The sequence below is a fragment of the Molothrus aeneus genome, chromosome 11, assembly GCF_037042795.1.
Source record: "Molothrus aeneus isolate 106 chromosome 11, BPBGC_Maene_1.0, whole genome shotgun sequence".
Lineage (NCBI taxonomy): Eukaryota > Metazoa > Chordata > Aves > Passeriformes > Icteridae > Molothrus > Molothrus aeneus.
The window spans coordinates 13,898,307-13,922,511 of NC_089656.1; the positions used below are offsets into that span (position 1 = coordinate 13,898,307).

General features: G+C 47.3%; 2 protein-coding genes across 8 annotated transcripts in view; both read left to right on the forward strand.

Annotated features, from left to right (window-relative positions):
- Nucleotides 1–61: 61 nt before the first annotated feature.
- SLC38A7 (solute carrier family 38 member 7) lies at nt 62–5,712 on the forward strand. Of its 4 annotated transcripts, none has more exons than XM_066557618.1 (12): nt 62–127; nt 1,024–1,129; nt 1,293–1,733; nt 1,970–2,168; nt 2,256–2,400; nt 3,118–3,216; nt 3,947–4,004; nt 4,297–4,411; nt 4,659–4,806; nt 4,889–5,088; nt 5,352–5,406; nt 5,500–5,712. In XM_066557618.1, the coding sequence occupies exons 3-12, from the start codon at nt 1,467–1,469 to the stop codon at nt 5,600–5,602; spliced, it is 1,389 nt and encodes a 462-aa protein (XP_066413715.1). In that variant the 5' UTR covers nt 62–127; nt 1,024–1,129; nt 1,293–1,466; the 3' UTR covers nt 5,603–5,712. The 4 variants fall into 4 exon arrangements, with proteins under 4 accessions (XP_066413715.1, XP_066413719.1, XP_066413717.1 ...); XM_066557622.1 differs by having other exon boundaries at nt 1,293–1,530; XM_066557620.1 differs by having other exon boundaries at nt 1,333–1,733.
- A 2,912-nt stretch (nt 5,713–8,624) lies between these two features.
- Nucleotides 8,625–24,205, forward strand: part of CNOT1 (CCR4-NOT transcription complex subunit 1) — a 55,678-nt gene continuing 40,097 nt past the window's right edge. For all 4 annotated transcript variants that reach the window (XM_066557154.1, XM_066557157.1, XM_066557156.1 and 1 more), the window contains exons 1-10: nt 8,625–8,724; nt 14,277–14,553; nt 18,338–18,445; nt 19,111–19,209; nt 19,706–19,774; nt 19,887–19,941; nt 20,342–20,545; nt 21,860–22,028; nt 23,236–23,362; nt 23,653–23,763. In XM_066557154.1, coding sequence (XP_066413251.1) covers nt 14,452–14,553; nt 18,338–18,445; nt 19,111–19,209; nt 19,706–19,774; nt 19,887–19,941; nt 20,342–20,545; nt 21,860–22,028; nt 23,236–23,362; nt 23,653–23,763 — 1,044 coding nt within the window. In that variant the 5' untranslated portion in view covers nt 8,625–8,724; nt 14,277–14,451. The remainder of the gene's footprint in view (nt 8,725–14,276; nt 14,554–18,337; nt 18,446–19,110; nt 19,210–19,705; nt 19,775–19,886; nt 19,942–20,341; nt 20,546–21,859; nt 22,029–23,235; nt 23,363–23,652; nt 23,764–24,205) is intronic.

The window sequence follows — 24,205 nt, forward strand, 5'->3', positions numbered from 1 at the left end:
GGCTGGACTACAACCCCCGGCGTGCAGCGGGCAGGGCGGAGCCGCCGCCGCGCCGCCGCCGCCGCCGAGCTCAGCCGGGGCCGGGGCCGGGGCCGAAGGGAGCGGAGCAGAACGCGTTCCCCGCCTGGTGAGTGGGGCCGGGATACGGACGGACCGGGGGGACACACGCGGGGAGCCCAGCGACCGGCCAGGGCAGGAGTCTGTGCATCCCCTGCGAACGCGGGCTGACCGTCACCGGCTCCGGGCCTTGCTCCTCCGGGCGGGGGGCGCCGCCGGCGCCGCGGGTCTGTCGAGTCACCCTCGGTGAAGCGCCTGCTCTCGGGGTTTCTGGTTGCCAGAGTATGGCGGCTTTGCCTGGAGGGAATGGACACCCTTCAGCATCCTCCCCCAGGCCATGGGAGAAGCATCGACCCCCTGCAGCATCCTCGGCCGGGTGGGAACTTCAGCCCACGCGGAGCCACCGGCCTGTCCCTCCACGGTCCTACCCACGAGGCACAGGGTGGCCCTTCCTCCCCTTCCTCAGAAATCTTTTCAGAGGATTCATAGCACAAGCACAGAGTTTAAATAGCCCAGAAGCAAGGAGCTGGGCAGGTAGAGTCTCTGTACATGTCCTCTAGGAATAAAAACCAGATTTCCTTGAAAAGAGATTTCTCATGATCATGTAGATTCCTGCAAAATCCTGCCTCATTGTGAGGGTCGATCTCCTCCACCTTGGAGATACTGGGATGAGATTTAGTCTTTTCAACTCCCAAGGGCTGTGATGCTGGAAACACCATATCTTCAAATCCAAAACTTCTGAGACATCATCCATCTCCTGCTGGTTGTCACCCTGGGGGTGCCCTGGAAGGGGCCAGTCCTGCTTTTCCTGTTGACACAGTATTTCTGCTGCACACAGGTCATTCCTGTTGAGCCCAGCCTTGCTCTTTACTCAGGAGCACGTGCTCAGCTCTGTCTTGCAGAGCTTGCAGAAATTAGGGCTGGAAATCAGGAAGTGAGCCAGGACATTGGGTCTTGTGTCCACAGAAAGACGAGTCCTGCTGTAAAGCTGCAGCTCCTCAGCCCCACAGCCAGGGCTCAGTCCCCTGTCCAACAGCAGTTGTGTCCTCTCCCTGGATTTGAGGGACAAGAGGTGAGTTTTCCTGCTATATCTCTGCTGCTGTGTGTGTGCTGTGACCCTCCAAGCTAAGACCCAGGGAACTCAGTTCCCCTGTGCCCCCACCTGATGCCCAGATTGTCCCTTGTTAATATAACTTAACTAACACTTAACAGTGTCGTTCTTGATCCCCTTGTAGGAGTAGGGAAGTGCCTGACTCCCGTGTTGCTGCATTCCAGCCTGTTTGTTTGCTGCCCTTCCTGCCTGATGGAGCCAGTGCTGGCTGAGGACCCTCTTCGAGGTGCCTGGCTGAGCCTGGTGCAGGAGCACTAGTGGGACGTGGACAGTGGCGTGTGCCACCTGCGAAGGGACAATGGCTCAGGGCACTGGGAGCATCAACAGTGACTACAAGGATTGGGAGTGGAGTGACGATGCTGGTGAGCGGGCCAGGCTCCTGCAGAGCCCTAGTGTGGAGACGGTACCCAAAAATTCAGAGAGCCAAGGAAGTGGTCTGGGGGCCACATCGGCTCTGGGAGCTGTCTTCATTGTGGTCAACGCTGCTCTCGGGGCTGGGCTGCTCAACTTCCCTGCTGCCTTCAGCATGGCTGGTGGCGTGGCTGCAGGCATCACCCTGCAGATGGTGAGTGGGGAAGGTACAGTCTGCCATCCCACCCTGGGAGGGTGCACGGGAGGGACATGTGGTGCCTCAAAAAGGGCTTGGGGAGGACCAGACTCCTAGGAAGAAGCTCTTCTGGGTGAGGTGCACCAGAGATTCTCAGTGTATTCAGGGGTGGAGGGGTGGCTGCCTGGGGTGGCTGAGGGAACCTCGCCATGTTCTTGGCTCAGTGTTCCCTCCCTGTCTCTCTCCCATCCCAGTGCATGCTGATCTTCATCATCGGAGGCTTGGTCATCCTGGCATACTGCTCGCAGGCCAGCAACGAGCGCACCTACCAGGAGGTTGTGTGGGCTGTCTGTGGGAAGGTGCCTGGTGTGCTGTGCGAGGTGGCCATCGCTGTCTACACCTTTGGCACCTGCATCGCCTTCCTCATCATCATTGGAGACCAGGAGGACAAGAGTAAGTGCCTCCCATGGAGCAAATAATAACCAGTTGTTGTCCCTTCAGCTGGGAGGGCCAACCTGACCATCTTGGTTGTCCCTACAGTCATTGCTGCTCTGGTGAAGGAGCCTGAGGAAGTTGGGAGCAGCCACTGGTACACAGACCGCAAGTTCACCATCAGCATCACCGCCTTCCTGCTCATCCTGCCCCTCTCCATCCCCAAAGAGATTGGCTTCCAAAAATATGCCAGGTGGGTGGGAAGAGCCCTCTGGGGCTGGGAGTTGGGGTGGACCAGCCAGCACCCACCTAAGCATGGTTGCAGAGGACAGGGACTGGAAATGCTGTGGTTCTAGTGCCCTATCTGCCCACTCATCCTCTGCTTTCCCATGCCTCAGTTTCCCCATCTGGGAAGCAGAGGAGTGCCTGAGCACTGTGCAGCCACAGTGTCATACTTCAGGGCTTGTGTCCCACCCTTCTGCGTGCTGCAGGAAGCAGGGAATGCTGCTTTCAACTACATTGTCTCCTGTCTTTGGAGATGGCAATCCAGCAGAAAGGAGAGCCACTAAGTGTCCCTAGGCTGGGTGGTCTGCAGGCCAGCCCTGCTGCACCAAGAATCTTGGTGTGACCTGGCTGCTGGAGCTGAACCAGCAGGGGCACCAAGGAGTGTCAGTGCTTCAACACTTGCCTCTTTCTCCAGCCCAAAACCCAAGTCTGGCAGGTCTGTCACTCAGAGAAGGATGGGATAACCCCCGAATGCAATAGAATTGTGTTGGCATCTGCTTAGGGGACAGTGAGTGACATTTCCTGGCACATTCCCATGGGAAGGGAAAGCAAAAAATGGGTCTGATAGGCAGGAGTGGGGTAGCCTGGGCTGTGCAGGACAGAAGATGGGGACGGAGAGGCTGGGAGGAGACCCTCCATGAAGTGGGGAAGCAGAGCACTCACAGCCTCCTATCCTCTTTCACAGCTCCCTCAGTGTGATTGGCACATGGTATGTCACAGCAGTCATTATCATCAAGTACATCTGGCCCGACAAGGAGCTGGTGCCTGTGGAGATCCCCACCAGGTGAGAGCAAGAGACACGATGCTGTCAGTGCCACCAGAGCACTGCAGAGCCAGGCAGGGCTGTGGGAGCGAGCACTGCAAAGGCAGGGGATGAATCTTACAGCAGTCCCATCCCTGCTCCTGGGGACTCTGCATGTTGCTGCTAGAAGCTCCCAAATGGCTGCACCTCTGCGTGTTTCAGAGGAGCAGGTGGTGAAGAGGAGGAAAAGGACCTCTTAAAGGTCCCCATGGCTCTATCACAGGTTTTGATAGCACTGATTGGTTTTTATCTCTGACATATCCAGGCCTGGATTCCCTGTGCAGTGCTTGTACTCGCCCAGCAACAAGGGCTGTGTCTATATTTGGATGATTTTGGTTATTTCCTTAACCAGCACAACCACTGTGGCTTATTCCCTTCCTCACAGTGTATATTTTTGGATCCAGTGCGGGAATTTTATGGCAGAGCAAAGGTTAAACCAGTTTTTTGCACTGCCCAACTAGATCCTTATTTTTTACTGATACTTTCACTTTTGTGTGCTCAGGTTTGGCTGTTTCTGTCTCAGTGAGAGGCCCTGGTCTTCAGGGAGTACCAGGTCCCAAGAAAACCTCATTCCATGCAATGGCATCATCCTGGGTGGGGGGGATGCAGTAAGGCAAAGGCACTGAGCACTCCCAGTTCATCCTCCCCTGGTGCACTGGATGGGGGTCACAGGGGATTCTGGTCTGACTGATGGGTGTTTCTCTCCTTCCAGCCCCTCCACCTGGACAGCTGTCTTCAATGCCATGCCCACCATCTGCTTTGGGTTCCAGGTAAGGCTGCAAGCTTGGCACTCCCCTTCCATCCTGTGGTTGCTTGGGTGGCAAACTAAAACCCTGCCCGTGTGCTCACTGCCCAGCTTTGCAAGGAGGCCAAAGCCTTTTTAACATCTCACCACCTCTGGATGGAGATGGATCCATTTTACCCCAGCTAGGACGTACAGGGCATCCTGCTCCCTCCCCCCCCCTTTACCTGGGAGATATCACAACAAGCACAGAATATCACGAGTAGGATTCCCCATGGTTCTGCCCATCACGTATCCCCACTGTCTCTGTGTCCTGGCAGTGCCATGTGAGCAGCGTGCCCGTCTTTAACAGCATGAAGCAGCCAGAGGTGAAGACCTGGGGGGCAGTGGTGACAGCAGCCATGGTGATTGCTCTCTTTGTCTACACAGGCACTGGTAAGAGAGGGGACACTGTGTGAGTGTGGTGGCACAGTCCTTGGAGTGGCTGTGAGCTTCAGGGGGCAGGGACCCTCTGGTCAGCAAGGGTCAGAGGGAGAAGGGAGGAGAGTCCATTGGACACCTCTGCAATGTGCCCTGTGCCATATCCATCCTAGTCTGGTCCTTCAAACAGATTTTCAGGAGACTTGTCCCTGTCTCCTGCTGACTGCTCCCTGTCTCCTGCTGACTGCTCCCTTCCTGGCAGGCATCTGTGGCTTCCTAACCTTTGGAGCTGGCGTGGAGCAGGATGTCTTGATGTCCTACCCCTCCAATGACATCCCTGTTGCCCTCGCCCGGGCTTTCATCATCCTCTGTGTGCTGACATCCTACCCTATCCTGCACTTCTGTGGCCGGTGAGTGCTGGGAGAGATGGGGCTGGTGTGGGAAGGAGGAGCAGCACGAGGAAACCCCTCTGTCCTGGGTCTGTGCCCACAGGGCTGTCTTGGAGGGTCTCTGGCTCCGCTACACTGGGGTAACGGTGGAGGAGGACGTGGTTCGGGAGCGGAGGAGGCGCCTGCTTCAGACCATCAGCTGGTTCCTCCTGACACTCCTTCTGGCTCTTTTCATCCCTGATATTGGCAAAGTCATCTCTGTCATTGGGGGCTTGGCTGCCTGCTTCATCTTTGTCTTCCCAGGTAGGGATCCTGGGATGCTCAGGGGCTGACAAAGGTCTTGTGGCCTTGTGTCTCAAAGAGGGAGGGGCAGGATGGAAACACAGGAACCAGGGGATTTTTAGAGGAGGACAAAAATGGGGTGTGAGGCCAGTCAGCAGCCCAACTGTTTTGGCTGGATGTGGAGCTCTGTAACAGGGAGTGCAGCTCCCTGTTTTATAGGGTGTCTGTTCAGTCCCCAGTGGACAGTCCTCATCTGGTTCTAATTTGCCTCCCCTGCCTTTCAGGGCTCTGCCTGATTCAAGCCAAGCTCTCTGAAATCCAGGAAACCAGGGCAATCAGGTAACTGAAATGTACCTCCCCTCTCCCCCATTCCCCTGTGGATATTGGGGTGAAGGACCCCTCTAAATATGCCCTGTCCTCCTGCATCCACAGCTGGTGGGCCCAGGTCAGCTACGGGGTGTTCATGGTCACCCTTGGAGCCTTCATCTTTGGACAGACCACTGCCAATGCCATCTTTGTGGATCTTACAGCCTGACTCCTCCAGGCTGGACTGCACTGCTGCTGCTGAGGGGATGGAGATTTCCCCTAGGACCAAAGGGAAGTGGGAAGAAAACATGTTGGTGTGTTGGGAAGATCCAAGAGAAGATCCCGTTGTGACTCGGGGCTTGGCTGAACAAGCCCTGTGGTGGTTTGTATCTCATTGTCTTAAGGCTGCAGGCAGTCAGGCTTCTCTCAGCCCTGGCTCCCTGGTGAAGCCAGAGCAACACTACAAGGGGACCTGTCATCCAGGGCAAGCTCTTTCTGCCCCTGGAGTAGACATCCCTCCCTCAGACATCACTAAGGGGTCATGGTTGGGGTTTGCAAAGCCTTGCTGCTCTCATCTGTGTACCCTTGTGCTGGTGGAGCTCCTCTCCATGGGTAAAACTCCTTCTCCCAACTTTGGAGAGAGAAGCAGTGTTCTGCATAAAGGGAAATAGTAATCATGTTTATCAGACAGGGAGACACCCCATAGTCCTATTCTGTGTCAGTGTTTGGTTTGAACTCTGGTTTCCTGCTGGTCTCCTGCCCCTTCTCTCACATCTCCCTCTGCCTGGGCTGCACTTTGTGTTACAAAGGGTTGCCTTCAGCCTGTTTGGGTTTTTTCTTTTGAGGATCAGAATGACCCTGGGGTAGGGACATGCCAGTGCAATGTTTTCCTTGCCAGGGGCTGCTCACTCAGTAGAGAAGGTGCTATGAGTGCATCAACCTACTGAAGACACTACAGTAGAGCAAAGCTCTTCTCCAGATTTACAATCCTGTTCTTCCAGGTGTCCAGGAAATGGGACTGGGCCAGGTTTTAAAGGATGCTTTTGGGATAAAGCAGTCAGTATTAATTTGTTTTATATTGTTCTCTTGGTCATTTACACTCTCTATGGCTGGTGTTGCTCTGGGCTGTGCCTCTGTTGCCTGTCTGGATGATAGTTTCATTCCTGCCTTTTTTGTGTTGAGAAGTTCCCCCAGCTGCAGATTTGGTTGGGGGCGTTAAACCTCAACAGCAATGTTCTCTTTTTCTGTCTTTGAGTTTCTTTTTATGTTGTTTGGCTTCTAAAACCCTTGGGGAGGGAGGAATTCAGGGATTGATGCATTTGTGCCCAGATTTGTGCAAAACCTGGCCCTGCACCTCCTGCATCTTCTGGAAGCAGCACAGGCTGTTGTGGTGGGAAGGAGAACCATGGCTTGTGCTCCTGCACTTCTCAACGTGGCTCTGTCCTGCTGCAGCCAGTGGCTGCAGGAGGGGTGACAGCACATGGGTGCTTCCCCACATGGAAACGTTTGGTCTTTCCTTGCTAACACTGCGTGTAAATGGGGACCTCCCCATTGCTGCTTGGGACAGGGAGACCAGGCAGTGGAGAAGGAAGGAAGAAAAGCCCTAAGCCCAGCAGGAATGTTTGAGAGATGCTGTGAAGGCACAGATCCCTCCTGCCTCTCCCAAGGGATCTCCAGCATCTGTTCCCTCATCTTTTGACAAAACCAGGCTCCACCAAACCCCCACTGGCACTGGCTGTGTGCTGAGCCCCTTTGCCAGGCTCCTGCCCGTGAGCAGGAGCTGGGGCCTGGGGACCCTTTGGCATAAAGAAAATGGCTAATTGTCCTGGATGTGGGGAGCACAGAGCCACCTCCCGTGGAGCCCAGCAGAGATGCTCAGCAGATACCAATGCCAAAATGTCTTCCAGTACCCACCCTACAGGAAGATGAAAAGGTTTGGTACCTGGTGGGTCTTGTGGCTCTGGCTTTCCTGAAGGTGTGCTAGGCATGAGGAGGTCCCTTGGCCGAAGTGGATGAGGACACTGTCTCATGTCACCTGGGAAGCACCTGGGCTCCCTTGGTGCCCCCGCAGTGTCCCTGTGGCTGAGGGCTGGGCAGGTCTGGAGGTGCTGTGGCCGTTCCTGTTTGCCTTACTGCTCCCCTGTTTACAAACACTGGCCTTTTAACATGTATTTTGTACATGCAGAAAGTGGAGGGAACTCAACTCAATAAAAGTGACATTGTGATGCGTGTACCAGGCCAGTACGAGGTGGTTTCTGTGGGAGATGCTCCCGGGTGGGATACAGGGATGAAGCCATATCCTGAAATGCCATCCCAGCTCTCCGAGCTTTGGGATGGATGGTGTGGAGCTGGGAAGCCCCACTGCCTTCCTCAGGCCCTCATTGTCCGGGGTATCTTCGCGCCCAGGGCCGGGGGATGCCAGGGGAGGCTCTGTGGGCCCCGGTCCCCGTGCGGCATCCCAGTGTCGCTCCCTGGGGCCGGCAGGCGGGTGTGGTGTGGCTGGGAAGGAACTGAAGGGAGTTTCCTCTTCGGGACTGAGGCCGGCCATCCGGGAAGGTGCAAATGGAGAGGGAATTTCCTTAGAAAGGAAAACCCGCGCCTGGAGCGTGCCGGGCCAGGGCCGGGCGCTCTGAGGGACCCGCAACCCCCATGTTGGTGGGGGGGGGGAGGGCGCAGCGCCTAGACCGTACCAAGGCAGCGCGAGGGAGGGGACGCCAATTCATGGGCCTGTACCACGGCGCTGCGCGGGGGGGAAACCGTTCCTGGGCTTGTACCACCTTCTTGGGGGAGGAAACAGCGAGGCGAGGGGGAACGGGGCGGGCCGCACCACTCGAAGAGGGGTAACCCCTCCCCCCCGCATGACTCCGCGCGCCCTTTGGCACCGCCCGCCACTTGCCCTTCCCGCCCCGCCCCCGCGCGACGCCCCTCGCTCATTGGCCGGCCTCGGCAGCGCGGGTTGGCCAGCAGTGCGCACGCGCAGACCGAGAGGACTTCGCAGCTCTGATTGGCTGAGAGAGTAGGAAGGCTTTCGGCCCCTCCCGGCCAATGGCGCGCGGCTCAGGCTCCGCGCGGAGGGCGGCAGGATGCCCTCCCCCGAGGTCGCACGGCGCTGATTGGCCACCTCTCACGCGGCCCCACGCTCTGATTGGTCGAAGGCCCCTCCGCGGGGGCGCGGCAGCTCCGCGCGCATTCCGCCCCTCCGCTCCCCCCGCGCCCCCCCCGCGAGAGGACGGGGGAGGGGAAAGGCCGCGGCGCGAGCGCGCGACCCCATCCGCCATTTTGTATCGGAACGGCGGCGGCGCGAGAGAAGCGCGCGAGCGGCCCCGGCCCGGCCCTCACGACACCGCCGAGGTGGGAGCGGCGCCCGCCCGGCCCCGGGGGGGTGATCTGGGTGGCTGTGGGGGCACTGCGAGCTTCGGGGCGGGGGGGGTTATCGGTGGGGACGGGCCGGAGGCAGCGGGACCGGGCCGGCTTGCGCTGGGGCAGCGGGGCCGGCTGAGGCACCCGCCCGGCTGGGCCGCCCGCCGGGGTGTGCGAGAGGCGGCGGCGGGACCCGCGGCCCTCTCCCCCCCCGACTCTTCGGTCCTGCGGCCGCCCCTGGGCCACAGAGGGAACTCGGCAGGGGCCGGAGCCGCGGGTGTTCCCTGTTCGGTGGCGGGGGCAGGCGGCTGCGGCAGCGTCGCGAGGTGGCGGGGAAACCGCCGGCTCTGGAGCTGTGCTCATCGTTCCCCCTGCGCTTGTGTAACGCCGGTGGTGACAGGTGGAGCTTTGAGGACTCCGGGCCGGGCCTGCCCCGGCCGGGCTCGGCGGCCTCCGTAGCAGATCGGTGTTGTTGTAACTTGCCCGCAGAAAATACGGAAAAAGTGAGCTGTAGTAAATAATCCTGTGACATAACCTTCTTGCAGACCACAGGAGAGAAATCCTTCTCAGTGCTGTCCTTCAGTTAAGAAAACGCTGCCCAGTAAAATGGACTTGTATAATTCTCAACTAGAAATAGCAACAGTTGGGTGTCTCGACAGATGCTGTATCAGTACAAGAGCTTCTTTACAATAGTTTCCTAACTCAGATTAGTACCATTTACTCCTTATACAGGAAGGCCAATGGGTACTCATAGTTTCAACAAACCACAACCAATTTGGACTGTATTTACGACAGAAGTGAGATAATACTGCAAATACAACACTGGTCTGTTGGTGTATTATATACTCAGATTGTTTCTGAATCCCACTTGTTGCAAGGAAGCATGGCAACTGCTCTCAGGAACTTTTCTCAAGCAGGTAACAAAAGAGGTGTGACTCTGACAAGTCACTCTTAGTGTACCCAACTGATTCCTGTTTCTAAGGTAACTACTTTGGCATTGGCTAAAACTATGGGCAGGGTGAGTCCAGGTGGGGTGATTCTCTTATAAACAGGAAACAAACTTAGTTGGTAGTAGACTGGTTTGTCCTTTCCACCTTTGTTATTTCGATTCTTTCAGCCCTTTTGCTTCTAAGTTCACTCTTAACTGTTCATGCCGTTGGCCTGATGTCTCCAAACCAAACTCACAGCCAGTTTGTTGCCTATCTATATCTCCTTGGAGAAATACCTTACCCTCTTTATCCTATATAGTGCTCCTAGGTTTTTGATTTATGCTGAAATGGCCATTCTTGGTGTTCAACTGAGTAAGTGGAAGAGAAACTGTGGGAACATAACTTAGCAATAGAGGACAATAATATTTTGTGTCCCTGTGATGGGACATAACTAAATCATGCTGGGAATTGTATCACTGAAAATCATGGTTGAGGCCATCACTATTTTAGTAGATTTCTCTCTTGTTCCATAAACATCCCCAATGTATGAATATTGCAGTTTTCTTAGACTTTTGAAATAGCATTTAGCTGTTCTAAAACACATTTTGGATGGTAAAAAAACATGAAGCATTTAATAACAAGTCTCTCATTTTTTTCCCTTCAGCAGAAACTTTATTCTGGAGTTCTTGTCTGAAGGAGAACTTGGAAGTGAGAGTTTCTTGTTGTTTTGTTGGTTTTGGTTTTTTTTAACAGTCCAGGTTGAGATGTGAAAATGTGTGAAGCAGCCATGTCATGTTTGATGCATATCTCATGTACTTGAGGTAGATTCCAAACTGCAGCTTCACTGGCCTGAGTCAGTAGGAACAACTTAGGTGCTGAAAACTGAAGTTACTGTGTCTAATCATATTTTGACTTCCAGTTTACTGGAATTGGGTGCAGCTTTCCAGGGTATGGAATGTTCAGGTGTCTTTTCTGTTTGTAAATATCTGAATTTGAACTGGTCACATGAATTGAGGAACTTATTTTACTGTTAATGTGAATTTCACTCTGGGGTTTTTCCCTTGGTAGATTTCAAAGTGGTAGACATCCTGAAATATAAAGTACAGTATGATTCAAAACCACCTTTCTCCCTTGGATTGCTCCCAGTGTCAGTCTTCAGAGAGGTCTGCTGCCCTTCCATGTTTTGTATTTGGTCATGGGTTTAAAAAGAGGGTAAGGGACTGTTCTGGAGAGCGGGTTTAGCACTGGTCCCTTTAGCATGTTTAATGCAATGTTTTGTGACAGGAGTTTAGAACCTAATCAGCAAACACATTGCTGTTTGTGTCACTTGATCTGTTTTATCCTCCACATGCAGCACGTGTGCCCTGAAATCATACAACTCCTGAAATCCAGTGGCAGTAGTTACTTACTTCTGCAAAATGCTGAATAAAAGATCCAAAGTTAGCTTAAAGTAATTTTGAAATTACTTTCTTTGTAGGGGTGTTTCTGAATTCGTGGAAGACTTCGGGTTTGTCAACTTCACCATCAAGGCTTAGTTACTCTCTAGTGATTTCTGGTTATTAGGGAGTGTCTTTGGTCACACCTGATGGGTGGTTTCATATTGACCCACTCTATTTTGTGGTCTTTGGATTCTTGCTTGAAATTTTATTCCATTTATGTTTTAATCCAACAGAACTCTGCTCTTGAAAAAAGATCTACTGAAATAGATGCCAAAAGTCTTTTGCTGATGGGCTGTTGTTTCCCTTAGGAAGTGTTCAGGGTGTGTAATGCTATAGAATTTGGTAAATATTTTTTATCTCTTTAAAATGGGTTGTGTTGCACAATATAAAATAGTAATATTGTAAGAGCTCCTGAGTCCTGTGCCGGGTATATTAATCCATTACTGTATAATAGGATCTGTGGCTGAAAGTAGATAATTTTGCCAGGTAATCTTAATTTTTTTATGAACTCTCTGTGGCTGAGGCCTGACTTGTCTGAACCTGGCAGGTTTGTCCCATGGACTGAAAGCTTCCTGGATTGTTGAGGCCAGTGTAGGGAGATTCATTCCCACTAAGGATATATGGATCTAAAAATAAAGTCTGCTTCACATAGCATTCATAGCTTCCTTAATCAGTGCTGTAGTAATTGAATTTTAGTCTTGCGCTGAATGACCAAAGAGGTACCTGAGCAGTTCTGCTTTGCACACAAAGCTCCCTTGATTACTCTGTACTCTCCTGAGTTAGGTTGCATCATTTGAATCTCTGAAGTGCTGTTAATGTTGTGTCTGGGGGAGCTGTCAGGTTTGCTGTGTGCTGGGATACACACAGTGCAAACCACATGTTTAGAACGGAAGTAGGAAGCTGTTTCCTCAGCTATTGTGTTCCCTGAATCTCAGTGTTGGCTCAGGCTCTTCCTTGAGAGGCTTCCTTGAAAGAAAAAATCCATTTTGCCTTCAGCTTGGATTGTCCGGTGGCACTGCCAGGTTTTGCAGTTGGAAGGTGGCAAAGCTTGTTTTGCTTCTTTGCAATCAAAGCATTCCCTGCTTTTTTGGAAGACAAGAGATGCTAATAGGAGGGTGGGATGGTCAGTGTGTGGTATGGTAGCAGGGAGGCTTGAGCCCAGCTGGAGAATTTCAGAACTAAAACCCCTGAGTTTTAGGTGGAGTAGGTGTGATTCCTGTGCTGTTTGTATTGGTATGATGAAAAATGCCCAGAGAAATGTGGTTTTTCTTCCTAGGGCCCTGAAAGACAAACTCTGAAATTCTGTTACTGCCTTAAAAATTGGCCAAGTTGAAGTTTTGTGTTATGTCCTGTAGGCAGTTCAAACAGCCTGTGAGTTCTCCAGGCTGGTTGCTATAAGCTGATGCTCTGATGGGGCTGAATTCCCCTTGCTGACTGCTGGTTTCAGTAAGTGCAAGTACTGTGCTGAGGTCTGTGTGCTTGATTCTTAACAAATGCTTTTCAGCAGCTTTATATTGGTCATGCATGTTAAACCCTTCCCGTAGGACTGTCTTGGAAGGCATGTACTTGCCAAACCCATTGACATTTTCTAGGTTATTCCAAAAGAGGAATTTAAAGGTTATTTAAAAAAAAAAATCAGGTCCTGTACTACTGAGAAATCTTTTTAAACTTCTGTGCCAGTCCTCCCTTCTAGATGTTCCACAGTCACTGGCCTTTTAAACCTTTATATATAAAGGTTATGAATTGCAGCTTGTCAGATGTACTAAAAAGAAATGGAAGTTTTGTGTAATTCTTCTCACTGCAGTTTTAGACATGCTCTGAAATTCTTCTAGAGACCAACTGCCTTGTCATTGAAGAATACTTTCAGTATTACTGCTTGAAAATTTGTTCTTTGTGAGATGTAGGCTTTATTGCATAAGAAGGATCTTGCATATCTTCATTGAGTAGTCAGGAGTTTTCTTTGGCATACTGAAAGTCTGCAAGTCAGTTGATTTGACTTTTCTTACAAATAATTTACCTGTATATTTGTGTAATATAATCAATTTTTTCAAACGGCAGAATGATCTTCATTGCCTCTGGTAGGATTTGTTGCTCCTGATGTTTTGAAGTGTAGGCAGATGTTAAATAAGGTATGGTTGCAAGTGTAAGCAAGTGAAAACCTTTTGTATAAAGGGAGATGGGAAGGAGAGTTGTACTTGCACCCAGCACAGCCTGTTCACCTGCCGGGTGCTGCTGGGTGCTGGCAGAGGGAGGCCCGGCATGGGAGCTGTGCTGCTGCAGGATCGCTCCCTGGGCTGGTTCCTCAGTTCCGCGTGCCAGGCCAGCGCATCACCCCAGCCATCCATTCCCATGATGAGGCACAAATCATGTGCTGCTGCGTTTTGCCATGGAGAGCCAAGACCACAAAGCAATAGTTTTTGTTCTGAAAAAGGGATCTTCAGCCTCTTGGCATGAAGCCCAGTGACCTTTGTGTTTTGATCAGGTAGAGCTTCCAAGCAGTGACTCTCCAGCTTGATTCTACCTTTGACAATGCACAGTGCTGCTGCTCAGAGCAGCTCGCGGCTTCGTTTGACGCTCCCCACGCTGTTGGATATGCAGGGCTTGCTTTGGGATGCAATTTTGTCACACTGGCAATCTGTAATTTAGCAGATGAGATGTCAAGTGCCAAGTTTTGTGTTGTCATAGAAATTTATTAAGCTGGCAAGCTCTGCTGTTGTAGCTCACTGGAAAGCTGTTTCAGTATAAGCCAAATGTTAGGGTTAGTTTATTGCAGTTCTTTGTGTGTTGCTCATTCACGATTGCTTCTTTTGGTGTACCAGGGTTGAGGCAATACTGCCTGGATGTACTGGCGCAAAATGTAGCAGAGATGGTAAAAGTGCATTTTTTATATTAGTTTATGATGGATGCTTTGAATGATTCTGACATCTGATTGTTGCTGTGTATCTAGTTCATTATTCATCTCATTTCCTTCTTTCTCATGGTGCTGAAAATCATTCTTCTGATTGAGCTGTTTGCTGGCTCTTTCAGACTGCAAAATGCAGAAACAAAAGTGGTTGGGTAGTGTAAAAACAACAGAGCTTGTGTTGTGAAAACTTAATGCTACTTCATTTTCCTTGTGAACATAGTTATGTGATGTTGCTACAGAGCTTAAATCTAATTTAATACTGTTTTCCAGGTGCCATGCTTCAGAACAGACAAAGACAACTGAGAAAGAAGAGCTGAAGCAAGTAACACAGAAACAGATAAAGACTCACTGGGGGAAAAAAAATTGACCTGTCTCTGAGGTGACTAAAGGGGAATAATGGTGATTTTGCGCCGGGCTCGGCCGCCTGCTTCCGCCCCAACCAGCAATGAATCTTGACTCGCTCTCGCTGGCCTTGTCTCAAATCAGCTACCTGGTGGACAATTTAACCAAGAAAAACTACCGAGCCAGCCAGCAGGAAATACAGCATGTAAGTAAAGTGATATGGTGCTACAAAATAAACTTTGTAAGGAGAACTGGAGTTTCTCTTCTCGTTTGTATTTGTACTCTGCCGTGCTCTTGTATATGTTACTGTTTGCTGTTTTCTGTGGTGTTGGGAACTGCCGGGTGTGTCTGATACTCCTGCAGGTTCATCTGCCAAGTCATGGAATACAGCTCAGAGCTGAGACCAGTATTAACTTTGTAGCTGAATATCAAGATTAACTGCTGCTCCTGAAGGGTGGCATGAAAAGCTTTCCTAACTTGTCCAGGTTAAATATTTCCACTTTCGGCCATTCAGTGGAACACTGATTGGGAAGGGGAGGAAAACGTATACATTCAGTGCTCAGAGTTGTTGCACTGGAAGCCTGAGTATGTTGTAATTTACCTCTGAATGTTCTCTCCTCCCTTGATGGAAGTTTTTTTTTCCTCTTGTCATTCAGTGACTCATGGCTTGGTTGTGAAACTGAGCTGACTGTCTTGGCCCTGGGTTTTCAGAAGGCAGGCAGAGTAACTGCATGTTGAGTCCCAAATATCTATGATTAGGGCAAGAATTCTGTTTTAACTGACCTTTTTAAAAATAGCTCTGCCTTGCAGGGTGGACTGAAAAGCATTATCTGCAGAGGAGTGCTTAGGAGGAAGTGAACGCTGCTGAGCTAGTTTTAGAAACTGGTTTAGTTCAGTTCCCAGCAGACAGCTGGGCCACTCAGTGTTGAGGGTTTTTCCTGCAGCAGTGCAATCCTGCAGCGATTTGAATCAGATTAGAAGGCCAGAGGGCTTAAGCAGTGAGTTTCTGTAACATTTGATGTCTTTAAAAGTGCATTCATTGGTTATCTTGAGGTGAGAGGAGAGTGATTTCAGCAGTATTGGTTTTTCAAGTGTAAGATGGAATGGGTCTCTTGTAACTTTTGTAAGTTTCTTATGTTTTTGCAAGTTCAGTACTCCAGGGCTCATTTGGATCATGCTGTCCTTTTGATCACTGTTAGTTTCAACAGATGGTTTTTGCAGCAAGGTGTGACCAAAGCATGACTTGATTTGGGAGAAGATGTGGTTGATCTGCCATTCACCTGGAGCATAGCTCTCTAAAACAGGGCCAGGTTGTTCCTTACCCTTCAGCCAGGCCTCTTAGCCTCACTGTGGTGAAAGGGGTGAGAGACTGGGACCTGGTCTGTGGAAATGGCTGAATGGTATATGGTTATAAAGCAGATCTAGAATTTCAAGGCTAAATGCCTAAAATCTTAATCCCTTGTCTTTTTTGTTTTTAAATTTTATTTTCCTGGAATTGCTTTACTTTTGTGGTTGCTGGTACAATATTTCTTTAGTTGAAGAGAATGTATGTGCTATAATTCTGTCTCATGGTACACTGCTTGGGGTAAATTTTTGGCATGATTCACTCAATTTTGCAAAGTTTCCATCTAAGCATGTAGAGTTGTGGAAATTCATACTTGGAGTTGTTCTTGTCTCAGCTGAGCAAAATGACACTTCTGTTTAAATACGTCACTCGAGTGTAACAGTGGCAAGGCTTGAGGAACTAATTTCTGTTTAAATATGTTATCAGTAGTCATTTAATATAGGTAATGCTTAAAGAAATTGAATGTATGTTTAAAAAACTTAGAAATATTTTATGCATTTGTCAGACACAAATTCTAAACCATTACTTCCTCCGAGGTGAGTTTTTGTGGTCTCCTTCTCTTTAAGTGGTAAGGAGAGCCTGATTGGAGAGGGGGAAAGGGCTTTGTGGATGGGTTTATCTAGGAAAGCTAAAGTTTTGAATGTTTTTGAATGTAGGAAAACAGTTATTTTTTGTCTAATCCTGTATTTGCCCAAACACATTACCTGATAAATCCAAATACATGTGGCTCAAGCTTTATCCTAAATCACAGACTGGTTGAGGTTGGAAGGGACCTGTGGAGGTCATGTGGTCCAACCTCCTGCTCAAACAGTCACTTAGAGTGCATTGCCCAGAACTATGTCTGGGCAGTTTTTGGGTACCAACATGGATGGAGACTACAACCTTTCTGGGCACCCCCTGTCAGTGCTTGGTGAACCCTGCAGTAAAAAAAATACTATTTTTGATCTGGTTTTATGACTGGATGCACTGTCATGTAAATGTGTATCAAGGCTGCCAATACAAAGGTTTCTTTCAGCTCTTTCTTCAGGAAAACTGGCAATTCTCATTGCCTGTTTCCTGGAAGAGCTTTTTTGGGAATGTAGTTAGAATTGAAATTTGATACACTGCACTTTTAGCCTTCTCTTCCCTTCCCTTCCTTCCTGTATGTTAAATTTTCAAATTAATTGTCCTTTGGAAGATACCTCAGTGCAAGGAAGCAATTTACTTCTGATGCAGGCAAGTTGTGTGGGTGGCTTTAGTATTACAGTTTTCTTTGGCATCTGATTACTTTGATGAATTCACCTTGGTCACACAGCACCATGCAACTTCTTAGGAAATTGACCCAGCTTTATGTCAGTCTTGTTACCACATCCAAATCTTTGTATTTGATTGTGATTGCCTAAACAAACTGCCTGTTTTCTGAAGCCTGAGCTAGGTAGTAGGATTTGCTGTTAATTCAGGTTTGCTGCCTTTTGCACCAGTCTGAGCATCTTCCTGATCCTGGGGTATGGCTGCCTTCAAAGGCCCAGCTGTCACCACAGCTGGGCTGTTTACTCTGGGCTGATGTACCACAGGCATGTATTTTATAGCTTCTGGTCAAAGAAGCAGAGCTGGATTCAACTTGGAAGTTTTTTTCCAGCAGAACGAAACTTGGCAGCCACTGGAATCAGCAGGCTCTGCGGGAAAGGGAAGCATAGTGTCAGATAACAGTAGAAAAATTGAGACAAAACAGTCAAACATCAGAGCCCGAGCAGACAGAGCCTAAAGCAACCCTGTTTGTCTCTTTGCACAAAGAAGCTACTGGCAAACAAGGACATTCATGACTGGTGAAGCAGTGGGCTTGGTGTAGGCAGTCAGACCAGAGGCAGAGCTGCAGGTTTTTGCTGGCACATGTGTGTCTCTCCTGCAGCTAGAAAAGGGAAAACAGTGGGGAAAATGTTGCTGGGAGATGAAGGTTGGATTTGTTACTAGCTGCTACTGTTTGGCCAAAGAGGCAAGCTGCTGTTGATTGGCTTCACATTTCTGACTGTTACGGATTCTATTAAAAACAAGTAATGCTGTCCACTTGGTTGGGGTGTAAAGAAAGGAGCAAGTTGTAAAACAGTCTGCAGCTATTTCAGACAACAAGCTGATGAACTGGTCTGTAGCTGAGTTCAACTTAAGGTAAATGATAGGGGATGCAAACAAAAATGTAGTACTGTTAAAATTTAGTAATAAGTGATAGGTGTCATAAGTCAGCAAATGCGGATCACCCATTGCACAGGTGCTGTCCCAAGGCTGTGTTCTTGCAGAGCTAGGCACAGGAGCTGTGGGGAAAAATGGGGAAAAGTGAGGCCATGGATGGTGTGGATTCTGGGCTGCTTTGATGGCAGGATCCTGAGGGTAACTTAAAAAATCCCTTTTTACTTACTTTGTAAGAATACCACCCCTGAAATCCATGGCTTCTGTGTCAGTGACTTGTGTCTAGATTCTTTGTTTATACTTCTTATTTGCAAATAGAGTTAATGATGTGGTTTCTAGGTTACTGATTAAAAGGAACATTTACAGCAGTTTTGTTGAAACTGTAGATGATTTGACTACTAGCAGTACTGCTGTATCCATGGTGCTAGACCCAGATCTTGCTCTGTAATGACTGTTTGCTCTTTTTTTGATACTTTTTTTCCAGATTGTGAATAGGCACGGTCCCGAGGCAGACAGGCATTTACTACGCTGTCTATTCTCGCACGTGGATTTCAGTGGCGATGGTAAAAGTAGTGGCAAAGATTTTCATCAGGTACAGTTTACACCAACATGTCTGTTTATTAATTTTGATTGTTAAAAATCTACTGTGGGATTTCATCCAGGTCAAGCACAAAGGCAGGTTAGAAGCAGTAGATTCAAACAGACTTATTTTCTGGTTATATGGCCTTTCAACTGCAAGCACTTTTTGCCAATCCTCAAAATAATATCTGACTTACAATCTCTTGCTCTGGAAAAAAACAGGTTGCATCAGTACAAATGCTACTTTTACCAGATGCAGTCCTCTTGTTTGCAAGTCTTTCTGTGTATTTTAAGAGTTTGTCCAAATCTATTAACTGACATTTCTGGTGCTGACTATGTCTATTGGCAGGGCTGTTTTCATCCTTAAGCAATTTTGTCACAGACTTTTTAGCTCCTAACCATGAATCAAATACTCTTGGGTTGTCTATTGCAAAGTGTGAGGATGTTTACAGAGAGCAAAACATTGCACAAATGATGGAGAATGTTTCATCACTTTGTCAGTCTTAAAAGCAAAGCACACCTGAAGAAAGCTTGAATGGAGTTAGTTGATGTTAGAGAGAATTTGGGCACTTACATAAGTACTTTATCTTTTAGTTTTTCTGTACACAGTGCACAGTAGATTACTTTTATTGTCCTGTTACAAAACTGTGAGTCTTCAAGTTGTCTTGTTCTTTTCAGACTCAATTTCTGATCCAAGAGTGTGCGTCGCTGATTACAAAACCAAACTTTATCTCGACGCTGTCGTACGCCATTGACAATCCCTTGCACTATCAGAAGGTTTGTATGCTTCTTGAAGGGGATTCCAGTGTCAGAAACTGCACTGAATAGGTCTCTAGAAAACCAGCTAGTCTTCCCTTGTAGTAAATTTTTCAAAACCTGAGCTTGCCTGGTTGGTGTGGGTTTTATTTTTTGTTAAACTAAGCAGGTTAGTCAATCACTCAGAATTACTGCAAACTTAATTGTAATACTTCATCTAATGTTGGTACTTGTTGGCTTGTTTATGGCACCAGAACCAAAACAAATCATCACTGCTTCTGTTTCTTTCAATATGAAAGCCATTATAGTGGTTATATAGGGGGATATATGGAAGAAGCTTTTAGAGAAAATGCATCCAAAAGTAGTTGGAAAGTTTAGCCATAGAAGCTTTGTGTTAACCTGCAGCAGAATAGTTACTAATATTCCAAGCTTGCAAATAGACTTTAGATAGTCTGACACATTGCAAATGAGATTAATCCCAGAACAACTTTCATGTTATTCTTCTTACCTATTTCAGAGTCTAAAGCCTTCACCCCATTTATTTGCCCAATTGAGTAAAGTCATCAAATTAAGTAAAGTTCAAGAGGTAGGTGAATGCTTATTTCAAAAAATTTTTTTTCATTTTTTTTTTTTTTTTTTAAATTTGCAAATTAGAAAGGATAAGATCCCCTTACTATGATGTTTGTTTTTGTTTGTAGGTGATTTTTGGTCTGGCTTTACTGAACTCTTTCAGCTCAGATCTGCGAGGTTTTGGTAAGTTTTCTCAAGTACTGCAGGCAGGGACAGCCTTTTTCAGCAGTGTGCTTTCTAGATGGGTAGATGTGTGCCTGCCTGACCTGACCTTGCAATTAGTGGTGCCATTGGGAGGGGCAGTAGATGACCTTGTAGATGATCTTGTGTGAAGTTGAAGGACTGTTTCATGAATGACTTGCTTGATAATTAAGCAAATTGGGGTATTTTGATATCTTAAATTGTAGTTGTCTGTTAATATTTGAGTTCTCAGATATGAGATTTCTGTTTAAATCTGTTTAAATCTGAACTGTTGTGGCCTGTGGTAAACAAACTCAAATTAAGAGAATGGTGCCTAGCTAAATGAATCTAATATTAAAACAGAATCCCAGGTTTTGACTCTAACCTCTTCTGTTTCCAAAAGCTGCCCAGTTTATCAAACAGAAACTCCCGGATCTTTTGCGCTCTTACATTGACGCAGACGTCAGTGGAAATCAAGAAGGTGGCTTCCAAGATATTGCAATAGAGGTCCTGCACCTTCTCCTCTCCCATCTCCTCTTTGGGCAGAAGGGAGCCTTTGGGGTAGGACAGGAGCAGATTGACGCTTTCCTCAAAACATTACGTAGAGGTAAGTGGTGCTGTTCAGGAAGCCTGACCAGATGCAGACTTTGAGCTGGATTTTCATGACTTGCTGTCAGTGCAGAGTGCTGAAGTGATGGGGACTTGCTGACTTAGAACTTGGTACATTTTTGTAGTTCTAAACTGACAGAAAAGTACCACTATTCTGTTTGCTTTCGATGAGCAGTAACGTGATCTCATGTTCTTGAAAAGTTTTGATGAATAAACATTGAGTAAGGGATATTCAAGTCTGTGTTGGCTTGTATGGCATGGTATTTGTGGCTTTAACTAAAGCAGCTCAGTGCACTGTAGTTGAAAACCCTCTAACAGAGTAAGGAACATAAATTTCAAACAGGTGCATTTTAAGCATTGCTTTATTATAATAGATGCAGATCTATGAGGAAGCACTAGAACAGTGAGGGGAGGTACTTCTGACTTGAACTCTGGTTCATTTCCTGGAAGCTACTATTGTAGTCTGCTCCATTGCAAAACCAGTGTTTGCTCTAAACGTGTCACACTAGGGAGGATTTGGACTCAAGATGATAATTGAACTTAACCCACTCCTTCGTTCTGCACAGACCTAGAGGAAGCTACTACCATTTGTACAAGAGCAAAATATTTGTTCTAAGTTTTTAAATATAGCTTCTTAGTTCATATATATTTTAATAAAGATCAGTGTGTTAGCTTGTGTAATTCCTGACACTTTGCTTTGGGATATTGGGCACTCTTGGAATGGCCCTGCAGGGTATGGTGCTGTCTCAGGAAGGCCCTCCCACAAGGTGGCTTTGCTGCTCTCCACTGTGAGCAGAACTCTGATCCACAGATATGATCCTCTCATTACTAGTCTCTCTTAAACTTTGTTTGCCAGGAAGGAAAAAATGAGTATTTACTCTTTCTGTGCTCAAATGCCTGGCTTAGTTTTGCTACATTTCTTAGACTCAGTAGCAGATCTTTTGTTTCCTAATATTTCCTGAGTTGGAGGAGTGGCTTTTGCTGGACTGCTGTATTGTTTCCTGCCCTGTGCTTTTTTTGGATAACTGCTGTTAGTGACAGTCTAGTTCTAAACTTATACCAGCCCAGCTGCTGGCCTTTTGGGCAGCTGCAGAGCTGCTGTGAACCTGCACAAGCCTAGTTTAGTCTACATTCTTCTTCTCTAGGAATATCCCAGTGCCAGGAGATAACTGAAAATGGGATGGAGGGATGCTGCATCTGTGCCCTCTTGATTTCTCCAGCAGCAGGCCAACTCTAGCGCAGCAGTGGAACAATTTTGAGTACTCTTTCACATGCAGATGATGTTTTGACACTTTGTTACTCTTGCTTTTAGATTTTCCCCAGGAGCGTTGCCCTGTGGTGCTTGCACCACTTCTCTACCCTGAAAAACGGGACATTCTAATGGACAGGATCCTGCCTGATTCTGGAGGGATAGCCAAAACCATGATGGAGAGTTCTCTGGCAGATTTCATGCAAGAAGTTGGCTATGGCTTTTGTGCAAGGTTTGTAGGAAAATGTAATTTTCAAGCATGTAACTTCGGGTGGTGATGGTTTTCTTTCTTGTTTCTTGAGGTAAAAGGTAAAGAGCACTTTAACTACTAAAATAAGTAGAATCTTATCAAGTATTATGAGGTCATTTATTTGAATTCTGGTTGTATTTTGCTTCCTTCTAATCTGTATTACATGCCTGTAGACACTATGTGGAATTTTGTTATGGTAAGAAGTGCTACATAAAAGGATTCACATTGCTGTGAAGGTTTCATAAGAATTTGACTATCATCCTTTCTTAAGTGAAAATAAAAGTGTCTGGGTAGACATAAATTCCAGCTAAATGCCACTAGAGTGTTGGAAGAACTTACTCTTGTAAAACTTAGCCCTCAGAATGAAGCTAACCTGTAAGAAACATAAGGTAGGATTAAATTATTCTGTATTTCAAGAGAAAGACTATTGATTACTTTGGGAAGGTGATGAAATCTCAAAGGTATTAACATGAGTTTCTTTTTAAATGAAGAAGGAAAAAAACACCATGTATTGAAAGATACCGAATTATTTCCTTTGTTAACACATGCCTGTTAATAAAACAGTTTATATACTCATGTTATATAAATCTTCCTAGCCTAGTTATGAAGTATATACAAAATGGGAAAAAAACTACAAAAAAAGCCTTCAGTTCTGAAGTTGAAACTCGGGCATCTGCTCTTTGTTTTCTCTCTTGTCTCCTGGGAGGTTTTTGCTGGTGCCCTGTGCTCAGGGATGCCATGGTTCGTATCAGGCTGAAGGGCAAACGTTCACAGCTTACCTTTGAAGAGTGCATGTCAGCATTTTGAAACGTGCATTCTCAAAGCCTTTGTTTCGCTTTTAGGTAGCAGAAAACTTGAGTCTCTGAAGCTCTCTATCACAGATCAGTAGTGGAAGTGCTTTTAAGCAACAAGAGTGCTAAACCTACCCTGTGCTTTTGCTTTGACAGAGCATAGTCTGTGAAACATCTCTGTGACATCCCTGTCACTTCAGTACACCTGGCTTTGAACTGGAAACGTGGCACAGTGTATTTCATGGAAATAATTGCACAGATCGTCTACCGAGTTTTTCTTCTTGATTGTCCTGGAATTTTGTTATGTTGGATCATTTGACTAATTTGGCTGAAGCCTTATGTTGTGCTGCAGTGAAACCTGCTTTCCTCTAAGATCTCTGTGTTTTGTTGCATCTTAGTGTTGAAGAATGTCGCAACATAATCATGCAGTTTGGTGTTCGGGAAGTCACGGCTGCCCAGGTTGCCAGGGTTTTGGGGATGATGGCTCGAACTCATTCAGGATTGACGGATGGTATTTCATTACAAGTGAGTGCCTGTTCTCCTGGGGATTATATTTCAGCAGAAGAAGGAGTTAACATGATGGCCTCTAGGAATTTAACAATTGCTTGTATTATTCAATACTTGTACTTCTGACTGTTCTGCTGTAAATGTCTGTAATACTTTCATGAATGAAAGATCCTCAGAGTGTTAAACTGATATCATTACTAGTCTGAACTTCTGTTTGTACCTTTCTAGTGCAAGGAGTTCTGTAGCCAGTGGGTGTTGAGACTGCTTTATTTTTTACTAGTGTTTGATTCAGTGTATTTGACTTGCAGTCTATTTCGGCTCCTGGCAGTGGGATTTGGAGTGATGGCAAAGATAAGAGTGACGGAAGCCAAGCCCATACCTGGAATGTGGAGGTCTTGATTGATGTTCTTAAAGAGCTGGTAAGTCTTGTAAGCATCTTGGTCTTTCATATGGATAAAGCAGGGCATATCTCACTATGATCATAAACCTTTTTAAGCTCCCCAGCAGCCCAAATAGCTTTGACTCTAAGTAACTGTACTTAAATGTTGGTTTTTTTCCCTCATGAACAAGAAAAGTTTGAGGAATTCCAGGGAATGGAAGCTACTTGAATGAATAGCTTGGGTGCAGTTTGAGATTCATTCCACACTGCTCCCATGTATTCCAGCATGTGTTCTCTGAGGGTTTTTGTGTTTCAGTGTGTTTCTGACAGTGGAAAGTTTTGTGCATGAGAGACCTTGTTTTGGAAACTTCTTACTGTAGGCATTAGTGATGAAAATGAAAGTAGTTTTGTAGTTACTCATTCCAAAACTCTTCTTTATTGCTTCTTAGGTATGATAGCACTATAGAAATAGGAAGGTTTTT

What these genes read in the sequence shown, in the direction of transcription:
- SLC38A7 (XM_066557618.1), top strand. Translation starts at nt 1,467, where the DNA reads ATGGCTCAGGGCACTGGGAGCATCAACAGTGACTACAAGGATTGGGAG. An exon ending in ATCCTGCACTTCTGTGGCCG is followed by an intron (nt 4,807 to 4,888) that starts GTGAGTGCTGGG and finishes CTGTGCCCACAG; the next exon opens with GGCTGTCTTGGAGGGTCTCT. An exon ending in CAGGAAACCAGGGCAATCAG is followed by an intron (nt 5,407 to 5,499) that starts GTAACTGAAATG and finishes CTGCATCCACAG; the next exon opens with CTGGTGGGCCCAGGTCAGCT.